The following is a 10,855-nucleotide window of genomic DNA, read 5'->3' as shown; positions in this document are numbered from 1 at the left end:
TTTTTTTTTTTTTTTTTTTTTTTTTTTTTTTGGCACTCGGAGAAGTTTGCCTCCACCTGCGTACACGTCTCCATCCCGACAGAGAGAGAGAGATGTCATATTTCATCCAGCTGCAGGCCAACTCCCTGACTCCCTGCATGGAGCCCCGTTGACCCCCCTTCCCCGCAGAAACGCACCTCGGCACGTCTTCACCGTGTAAAATACTAATAATATTAAAGGAAAACCCGCACATTTCTCACGTCTTCTAACCCCACGCCTTGGCACGCGTCTGTGCGCCCGAACAGAGACGCCGCGGAGGAAGAAGATGCTGAGGAGAGAGAAACCAGAGAGGGACCGCTCTGCGGCACTTGGAGGGAAAAAAAAAAAAGTGCGACGGAGCTCCCTCCCGGCGCCGGGGAAATCTCCCCGCAAAGCGCACAAAGAAAGAGAAAAAGTGTCCACTTACTTTGTCCTCGTCCTAACAGATGTCCCGGCAGCTGTCGGCGAACTGCAGACGGAGGGAAGAGTCGGGAGTAACTGCGGCTGTCGCCATATTGTTGCTGCTACCTTCCTTCCCAGCGCGTGCCGCTGCCCTGCATAATTGATGACTCTCAGCAAATTGTTAGGGAGTGTCGGTAAATGCCTTCGGTTTCAATAACGGAGAAGAGACCGCAGCAGCGTAAGCACATAAGACACTGTTTACTGCTCCTTCAAAACCACACTCACCCAGAGTCTGGCTGGGGCTGGTACTGCCACGGGATATTTGCTCTTTTATTTATTGCGAAAAAAAAACATATAAATATTGTTGTTAGGACTGGGAAGTTAGAAAACAAATCAGAAACTTTTAATGAGAGTTTATGTGAGAACAGTGGACGGGACACCCTAAAACAATCAGAGCAAAACTTTTGTGAGGCAGAATGATTTTTCTTTTCGGTTCGTTTTGTAGTTTTAGAAAGTATGGATTGGATCTGATGACTTGAACAAAATGACTTAATTTAATCTTTGCTTTTGAACTTTGACATTCAAAGCGCTTCGAAACATCTGGGGAAAAGAGCTAGCCTATCAGACATGACTCTGTTGTGTGTAAAGATAGACCGATTATTCGGCCAATTGATTTTAATGGGCCGATATGACCACTTTTAATAAATCAGTAATGTGCCATACCTGTACAAACTTAACCAAACAGGAATATGAAGCTGCAGCAACAGCTGCTACAACCAGCCTATAGCCCACACTTCAGTTTTTTAAAGCAACAATGCTCTTCTGTTCATTACTTTTAGGTGTACAAGATCCTCTAGAAGTTGATAAATACACAATTATTGAAGTTAAATAATTATTGTCACATTTTGTTAAATGAAAAACACATAATAACCAAAATAACGATGTTTATCTGCCTTGATTTCTAAAGATCGACATCAGCCATGGAAAAAGTCATATCAGTCAACCTCTAGTTGAATGTATCACGTTGGGCTCTAATAGCCAAACAAAACATAGCACTTATACTGCAAATCAATACATTCCACTTCCATTTTACATATTTACATTGTGCTTATGGTGAGAGTCCAAATCATCCTCCATGAACCCAATGTATGATAATGGCATCTAATAGATCAAGTGGAAAATAAAGTGTATGAGACTCTTCTGGATGCACAGAGCAGGATACACAAAAGGTCTGGTATTAACAGAGTTCCTGATATTATAATTTGAATCTCAGATCGGTGAAAACACATCATGCTAAACGGCACAATGTGTTTCGTAGCTACAACACTGCAGTAAAAAAAAGGTCATATAGCCAAATTTCTACTCTCTTTGTTTTCAGTTCTAAATAAAGATAATATTAATAATAAAATAAATGTGTAGGACTTCCCATAACCCCCTTTGACAAAGCTTTATTTCTTTATTTTGTATAAAGTTTCCTTTATAAGTTGCCAGATACAGCCACTGTCATTTAATAACTCAGACTTTAATTTCAGTTTTCTTGTTTGTTCTTATGGAAACAGACAGCTAACAAGCACTTAAAGTAATTTTGATGTTGAAAAGTGTGTAGATTTACAGTAAATGCACTGTGGTGCAGTTTTATGATGCTCCAAACACAGTAAAAAAACAAAAACAGCAGAAGAGCAACACTTAAAATGAACCTTTCGATCTTTCTAATTAACTTGTCACTTTTACACCAGGGTTCAAGCGTTTAATACAAAATAGTGTTAATTTAGTAAAACTTAGTTCCCGTTTATGGTAGAACTCCAGGTAAAGCTGAGCTACATTGCTGCTGACAAGTTGTTTACTGGTTCACATGAAGAGTCATAAACCAAACACAGTCCTTCCAGCTGTCAGCATGTGGCCTGAACTGCTAACATTATCATTAGAGGGCAACTAATTTTACAACCGGAGGCCTTTTATGAAACTCGTAATGCTGGGTTTTCAATCAGCAACTCTATATATGATACACAACTAATATGACATTCAAAAGAAACTCTGCTCAATGATGTATTAATATAAATGTGGATTTTTATGTTTAAAATGACGCATTGAGGAATACTCTGGAAACACAAATGCTTGTCTATACAGTGCTGTACTTCAAGCTTTCAGGCCTCAGTCTTGGACATGTTGGGGTTAAAGAATAACTTCACAAAATGTTCAGTGATCGAACATTGTCGCCCTCTAGTGGATCACACGTGAACTACATCTTATTATAAAAACAAAAATAAAGAAATCAAACGCAACCAAAAGACGCTGCAGAGAGTCCGGGAGCCACTGAAGGTCCACAAACATCTCACCAACTTTCAATGACGATGTTTTTACCCATGAATGTGGCTTCGTTTGTCTGTACTATTAGCACTATATCTTACAAACCCCTGATGAAATTAACAGAAAGTAATGACTGGATGAGCATCTACAGCTAAGTAAGTTTTGGAGAGAACACAGCTCAAGGTGGGCGCCACAGCCAGCTAAAACTCAGCCATTTTTACAGATGCTGAGCTAAAACTTGGCATGGTAGTAGCTGAGAGTCATTCACACAACACTAGTCTGAGTGCCATCTCGCAATATGACATTGGGCCTGTTATTTTTAGGTTTGACCAAAAGAGCTGCGACATGAAATGATCTTTGTTTAAGGCTGTGACATGAAAGGAGGCGGGTGATATGCATTCATTCCAGGAATGGTGGTCTTTCCCCCCTTTAGAGTTCACTCATTTTCAGTCAAGAATCTGAAAAGTTTTCCAAAGAGTGCTTTTGTTGTTCTCACTTTACTTTTTAAGGGGAAAAGGTTCAACTAAAAGCTTTAAAATAAAATAAAACAAACAAGTGCGCATGTTTTTGAATGAGTCAGCGCGCAGTTTTCCCAATCCTGCCAGCGCGCTTCGGGGCTTTTATTTTGAAAGCCCAATCCGGATGTTCCGCTTGACCTTGACTCTTCTCGGTAACTTGACGCTCTTGTCGCTCGTGACAATCCACAGGCTGTGACAGGACGTGGAGCCGGGACGCGCAGCCATGAGTTTTCCCATCAGATTTTGGACCTTCGTGGTGAACGCGTTGTGTCTGCCTCTGCACGTCATCCACGCGCTCGGTTTATACAAGCTGTACAAACGCGTCACTCCGTTTCTTTTCCAGCGCATCTCGGCGAACTACAACAAGCGAATGCGCGACTGTAAAGCGGAGCTGTTCCGCGGGCTGCCGGCGTTCAAGAAGCCCGGCGGCGGGCAGCTCACGCTCCTGGAGATCGGCTGCGGCACCGGCGCCAACTTCGAGTTCTTCCCGCCGGCCTGCAGGGTGATCTGCACCGACCCCAACCCGCACTTCCAGAACTATCTGACGGAAAACGTGAAGAAGAACGACCACCTGAAGTACGAGAAGTTCGTGGTGGCCACGGGGGAGGACATGTCGTCCGTGGAGGACGAGTCCGTGGACGCTGTTGTCTGCACCCTGGTGCTGTGCACGGTCACGGACATCCCGCAGACCCTGAGGGAGGCGCACCGCATACTGAGACCTGTAAGTGGACGTGCAGTCATCCATTCATTCTCCATAATGTGTTCATCTGCAGGCAGCCATGTTGAGGAGAACAGGTGAACTTCAGTGCAGCCTTTATGTTAATAAAACCACCTTTTCTGAAGGTACAAGCAGATGTATTGTTGTAAAATGAACACATGGATCCCTTATTGGTACTATATTCTACTGGTAATTACTACTCTATACAGTGCCTGAAAAAAGTATTTATCCCCTTGGATGTTTTATGCTTTTACTGCTGTCATAAATCAATCATGGTCAATATAAATGGGCCTTCTTTACAGAAAATATTTCAAAAAAAGCCTTCACTCCCTTTAAAGTGGCTGTCCAGATTCAACTCAGAGAAATGGTTACTGAAAAAGGACAGAAACTTGCGTAATAGAAATCCACATGAGCCAAGTTCAAAGTCTCAGAGTGGCACGTTTATTAACTTGAAGGCTCACGGCGTTAATAGGACATGAAAAATAACAAAAGCATTAAGATATATATGTACAGCAACAGGTGTTTGTGCAGCATCAGGCTCCACATTGGATGTGCTAATGCTAGGTTGTGGAGTCAGAGGCCTGTTTTCTTGTAAAATAAGGGACTGTTCAAGAGCGCTGCTGTTATCAGTTAACTCTGCTCCAGTCCGTGTCCGCTTGGAGCCATTTTGGAGCCATCTCAAAATAACAGCCGTGACTGCTTTCTTCCCCTTTTCCTCTCACCCAAAACACCTACGTCCAACTTACACGTACAACAAGCGTCTGTCCCCATCTCACCTGCCGGAGCTTGGACCTCCCTCAGAGAGCTCCCGGGTGTCTCGGTGGACGGCCCGCTCCTGGTAGATTTACACACGCCCCATATTCCTTCCAGTTCTCGATGATGGCTCTTACAGAACTCCTGGGGATGTTTAGGGCCTTGGAAATCCTTCTGTATCCATCTCCTGACTTGTACTTTTCTCTGAGTTAAACTAGGACAGTCACTTTAAAAGTGGTGAATATTTATGCAGTCACTTAGTTTACATTACATATTTTTATTTAATCGGTATTACTCTGTAGTAATATATAGGCCCTGTAATTGGCAAAGAATGTAGGCGTTGAACTGGTACAGCCAAACGTATTTAATAATCATATTAAAAGTAATATTAATTATACCAGTGTCTGTAACAGTACAGTACAGTAACCCTTTAATGTGTTCACTCTGCAGGGTGAATAATGGTGAGTAAGTGTCAGTGTACATCAGATATGGGTGTAGTTTTCCTCATGCTAAAGATGGCTGAGAACCATGTTGAACAGTCTGAATCTACTTTTCTGTGGTCACTGGATAAATGTCACTGATCTATAGCAGCTTTATAAGAATATAAAGCTCTAAATAAATACAAGTTATTGTAAAATACTGTTTAGTTTGATAAATTTAGACAAATTTATTTTGCTCGGACGATGCCACGTCGCTTACGTTGACACCACCTGGTATCTTTGTTGCTATCTCCCTCCAGCCGATATTGGCACAATATCTACGTCTAACATTATATAACCACTTCTGTAAAATAACCCACTTGTCTAATCGGTTTGAGAATACGTTTGATCCCAGAGCTGACCGTGAAAAGCCCTTTGCTGCTCTCTGAGCTAGCATTAGCAGCTGCTGCACACTCTCTCCTCTTCATCCGACTGAAGACAGCAGGTGGTGTCATCGTAAACAACATGGCCGCATTCAAGTAAAGTTTCATTCTTTTTTTTCTTTTCTCCAAAACTTATAAAAACTGAACAGTTACAGTATCTTTAGGATCACATATTTAAATCTTGTCGTGGAAGAAACTCAATTTCCAGGCACCGTTTGATGAAATCACTCAGACAGGTTTATTTATGTCTGATGCACGACACACAGAGAGCCTTAAAGACAATTAACAATTAACATCAGTCCCAGCTCCGAATCAAAGCTCTGTCCCTCAAAATCAACACAGGAGCTTATATTAGAGATATTGAAATACTAGACTTAAAGGAGGAGCCAGGGAAAAGCAAGTCAGTCTGGCTCCCTTGAGGAGAAAATTCAACATCACTCCTGTAAACAAGTTCATCCTGTGAGAACTCATGGGACTTGGAGTAGAAGTCATAACATCGTCAGGACTTATCAACAACAGGTGTTACCCTGTAATAAGTTCCACCATTATAATGTGAAGCAGTGTCTATCAGACACAGTCTGTTGCTCCTACTAGTTGCTTCTTACTGGAAGCCGGTCATTCAGGCTCAACGGCTCCACCCTCAGGCAGCCTGAAGGTGTTAGAGGTACAATGGACCAAACCACTGTTAGGCTGATTGGGGGGGGGGGGTGATTTTCAAAGGACATAAATGCATTGTGCAATGTCTGTTTTTCTAAAATTGAGGGGGCCGGGACCCCCCTGACCACCCCCAGAATTTCCACCTCTGACAGTCTGGTTCCCTTTATCTGAAGGTTTTATTTAATTGATCTTGCCATAAAGTTTTGCAATTTGAACTGAACTCTGGGATAATCCTGTCCTACTGGAGATATGTATTGTATTAAACAAGTGTGTGACATAAAACCTTTAAAATAAAGCAGAACACTGTTTTTAGGAGCACACAAGAACAAACACAAAACTGTAACTAGAACGAAAACTTTGAAACACAGAGCTCCAAGTCAAATATATCTGGAGCCATACTTATACTAATATAAGTACTTCGGCAGCTAGAAGCAAGACATGACTCACTGATTAAATTATTGTAAAATGACCTTGGAATGAAAAGTCTCCCAGACTCAATGATTTACAAAAGTTGGTTGTTAAAAATCCTCCAACTTGCAAATTTAGTATTTTCCATTTCAGAACCAGTGGAGACAAGAAATCTCATCTGAGCTCAAAGAAAGTAGAAGCCATGTGAGGTAGTTATGTAATGTTTGTAGTGTGCTGTTATGTAACCTGTGAGTCCACCTGTCACACAGAGAACTCTAACACAAATCCAGCCCACAGGCCAGCACTCTCAACTCAGAGGAATGCTCTGAGCACTCAAGTTCACATCTTTACTAAACTCGACTTGTTTCGTCTTTCATGGCCTTTTTGTGGTTTTTAATTGTCTGAACACAACACATTGTGCGTCATCTTTGCTTCAAACTTTGACGTTAACGGTTAGAGTCAACACGGACTTCCACGAAACTCTCAGCGAGTAGTCTGTACATCTACAGCTGATTAACTTTTAGAGTCAACCCAATTCAAAAATAGCTATAATTCAGTCAAATTTATCAATGTTGTGCTAAAGTTTGACGTGGTAGTAGCTGAGAGTCATCCTCAACGCAGGCGGGACTACGAGGGCCTACAGATCTGGCAGCATTGCACATGAATTATTTACAAAATTGGACCAAAAAGGCTCTCAAACGCCATCCCTTCTTGTTATAAGATCTTAGATTAAAACTCTGGCATAAAAGATGGTGGATGATTTGCATTCCTTCATGAAATCCTATCTTCTTTTTGCTTCATTACTGTTTTATTTATAGCTCTTTAGCAACAGTATTTGGTTTTAAATGTGCATACCAAATAAACTAAGTATATAAGGAAGCAACAGAGCATTGGGTGAAAGGCCAGTGCTAACATAAGACTCAAAGAGTGTTTAGCCAGACTTCGTGATTCTTTATAAACTCTGAAGTATCAGAACTGGGATCTAAAACACGTAGAAAGGCTTTGGTCTGAGGAAATGAAACAATAGAGGAAACATTATGTTGCAGACAGCTCTCATTATTCCACAACATTTTAATGTCATCATCCAGTTTAAGCAGGAGTGTGCTGGGAATTTGTTTAACAGCAGGGATTAAAGTTCATCACCATGAGAAAAATTAGAAGAAAAAAAAAAAGTGATTTTTTTTTTTAAAGTGATTTTTTCTTTAAAGCCAGCCAGTCTAAATATGATACAGGGATTAAACCGATGCTGTTTCCAAGAAATAAAGCGAACCAGAGTTTTATCCAATCAGAGCAGAGCAGGGCAAGGTACAGGGGCAGGCAGTGTTTAGCAAGTTTTTACACCCGTCTAGTGACTGTTTCTCAAAAAAGCAACAAGCAACTTCTTCTGGTGTTTTTGGAGACTTTTCAAGACAGACGTGAGAGCACATCTGGTTCTTTTTCCAACCAGCAGCGGGTGCTGCAGTGGACCCTCCTCTGTCCCACAGCACTCACAGGCGGCTCAGTCGTCCCGCACCAGAATAACTTTGAGTGTCTGTTTTGCCGATTCAAAGCTCGGATAAAGGATAAAAGTTGGAACTGTGATATTCAAAAGTAAAACAGGAGAGCTTCCAGGGAGCTGTGTCTAATGTTGGGATGATGGTTAGCACGTTCACCTCAGCTGTGGCAGCTGTGGGTTCAATGCCCGGTCAGGCAGTCATAATAATGTTACTCTCAATATTATTATATTCAAACTAAAACACTATCTTTTTGTAAATGGCAACAGTAATGTTTCTATAGTATTTAAGACCTTGTTTGATCATTTCAATAGCTCCGAATTTTGTGAGTGATACACCGAAAAAAGGCTTTCAAATGTATGTGTGTGTGTGCTTGTGTGGGAGGGGTAATATGATGAGATGTAGAAAGTAATTAAAGTTTTTTTTTTTTTTGCTTTAATCCCTGTTAACATGTTGTCAAACATGAAGAGCGAGAGAAGATCCCCTTCACCACTCAAACCTTTAGATTGATGCCAGTAACATTTTCAAAAAACTGCAAAGTGCAAATGCTTGCCTGCAGAGTTTTAGTCAATGCATATTTTCAAGTTAAGCTTTGTAATATCTGTTAAATATGTATTTGATTTCAGATTAAGATGAAACAGGTACAGTACATAAAGTGGAATAGATATATCATGTAATCTGGATGGTCTACATCTAACATCTTTGACTCACAGGGTGGAGCATTCTTCTTCCTGGAGCACGTGGTGGCAGAGCCCTCGACGTGGTCGTACTTCTTCCAGCACGTCTTTCAGCCCGTGTGGTACTACTTCGGTGACGGGTGTCGGGTCACTCGGCCAACGTGGAAGTACCTGGAGGAGGCTGGGTTCTCTGACCTCAAACTCAAACACATTCAAGCGCCGCTCGTCTTCATGATTAAGCACCACATTTTCGGCCACGCAGTGAAATAGATCCAAGTCTGATTCGGTTTCTAACAAGTTGTAGTCACAATCAGTATATACAATATGATATATACAATATACAATATAAAATGTGCCAAGCATTGTTTTCCCGTGCGATGCGATCGCCAGTGTTAGAGATGACAGCTTGTGCTTCATTCCTGATCTTAATTTTTGTATTGGGACAAACTTGTCTGTTTTTTTGGAAAGAAGATGCTGTATTTCTTGAAAGAAAGCACACAATACTAATTTTTATTCTTCCTTTTGTATTCCCCCATCCTGCTTGCTAACAAATTTGTAAAACCTAACATGAGAACCTGTGCATTGGGATTTATCTGTGAACCACTTTTGCACATTTAATTCTATATCCTATTTTTGCTGTGATTAAAATCTGTCAGAAAAAAATGTTGTCTAACTTTTTGATCTCCAACTCATTCTTGACATTAACTGTGGCTGCACATCTAACATTAGACTCAATTTCACATCAAAGAAATGAGTTTTACCCTTATATTTTGTTTCGGTCAAGTTTTAAGTTTACTCCCTGAAAAAAGGATATTTCATTTTAGCTAATGGACATGGAATTTCATGGTTTTGTTCACACATTATGTTCAACAAAAACTCTTTCGATAATTGTCATTAAATTATGTGTTTTCATAAATTTTCTAACACCCGAGGGTGTTCCCAGTCAAAAATGACCGATCATTAGAAATGAATGTGTGAATTTGACTTCAGCTGAAGGACATGATTCATTTCCCACACCCATCTAACCACTGCACCACTGTGCCACCCTATTTCCCACACCCTCAGGTGCTGTTGTCTCTAGATAGACACACACCTCACTCTTCTTTTGGCTTTCATGGCAACCTCAGGAGTCTTTCCCCCGCAGGAGCTACACATGTTGAACAATTACAACAGTGTTTTAATCAAAACTGTCAGTTCAAACCATACTGATAAACGTGACCAACTTAGTGTCTCCAAAAGCACAATCTGCACCGACCAGAAAGAAGAGGCAAAAAAAACAGATGTGATGTCTGTTCTCCAAGACATGTCAAAACAAGCATAGCGGGCTGTGAATACAGTACATTACTTTGTAAAGCATATGCAAATATCAGCACGCGCTGTTGTACGTGCACCTGATACGCAAAAAATGTAACGTGACAAACTGGGCTTTTGTTAGTAATATATTCATTTTTGTTTTGTTTTTTTACAGAATTTAGACTGCATTTTTTATCAAATGGTTAAGTTTTCAGCTGTAAATTTGGGCTTATGTACATTTTTCACTGATAAATTCCCAGCGGTCACTTGACTGAGAAAACAAAGTCTTGATGATTTAAAAACAAGTGTCCTTGGTTATCTTTGACAAATAATAGTTTGTGATAAATAACACCCAATTTATTCTGTAAATATGTTGAAGGAAAACCAAATCCCTACATTATGACCCTCTTTTAGTCAAAGTCGTATGAGCTCAGATATGACACCTATAGAACATAAAAATTAAAAAAGAGGAAGTAAATTTGCACTGTACATAAAAAAACAATTAGTAAAGACATCCACTACATGTATTGTTATGGATTCAGAATTAGTCTAAACAGTAAACAAGGCATGAACACAATAGGAGGGTTAATTTTCCTAAAAAAAATTGTTAAAAAGACAAATTATAGAAACTTTCCTGAATGTACCTCTTAGCACACTTGTCGGTTTGCGCCATCTTGTGGTCAAAGTAAGACATAACATCGGAAACGACTTAACAAGGTAATCTTTTGATCTTCTACAGTCTTTCAGTT

General features: G+C 40.5%; 2 protein-coding genes across 6 annotated transcripts in view; one reads left to right on the top strand and one right to left on the bottom strand.

Moving 5' to 3' along the window:
- The window catches only part of scn8ab (sodium channel, voltage gated, type VIII, alpha subunit b), a 45,363-nt gene extending 44,779 nt beyond the window's left edge, over window positions 1-584 (bottom strand). For all 5 annotated transcript variants that reach the window (XM_017415874.2, XM_017415879.2, XM_017415871.3 and 2 more), the window contains exon 1: window positions 446-584. The gene's annotated coding sequence lies outside the window, so the exon portion shown is untranslated. The remainder of the gene's footprint in view (window positions 1-445) is intronic.
- Window positions 585-3,397: 2,813 nt separating this feature from the next.
- LOC108235639 (methyltransferase-like protein 7A) lies at window positions 3,398-9,480 on the top strand. Its single transcript, XM_017415760.3, has 2 exons — window positions 3,398-3,966; window positions 8,850-9,480. The coding sequence occupies exons 1-2, from the start codon at window positions 3,469-3,471 to the stop codon at window positions 9,081-9,083; spliced, it is 732 nt and encodes a 243-aa protein (XP_017271249.1). The 5' UTR covers window positions 3,398-3,468; the 3' UTR covers window positions 9,084-9,480.
- The last annotated feature ends 1,375 nt before the right edge of the window (window positions 9,481-10,855 follow it).

This window comes from Kryptolebias marmoratus, linkage group LG4, assembly GCF_001649575.2.
Source record: "Kryptolebias marmoratus isolate JLee-2015 linkage group LG4, ASM164957v2, whole genome shotgun sequence".
NCBI classification, from domain to species: domain Eukaryota; kingdom Metazoa; phylum Chordata; class Actinopteri; order Cyprinodontiformes; family Rivulidae; genus Kryptolebias; species Kryptolebias marmoratus.
The sequence above is the reverse complement of the archived record's forward strand: the minus strand, read 5'-3'. Positions and strand labels throughout refer to the sequence as shown.

Coding starts and splice junctions, on each gene's coding strand:
- LOC108235639 (XM_017415760.3), top strand. CDS start 3,469: ATGAGTTTTCCCATCAGATTTTGGACCTTCGTGGTGAACGCGTTGTGT. Junction 3,967..8,849: donor CGCACCGCATACTGAGACCT/GTAAGTGGACGT, acceptor TTTGACTCACAG/GGTGGAGCATTCTTCTTCCT.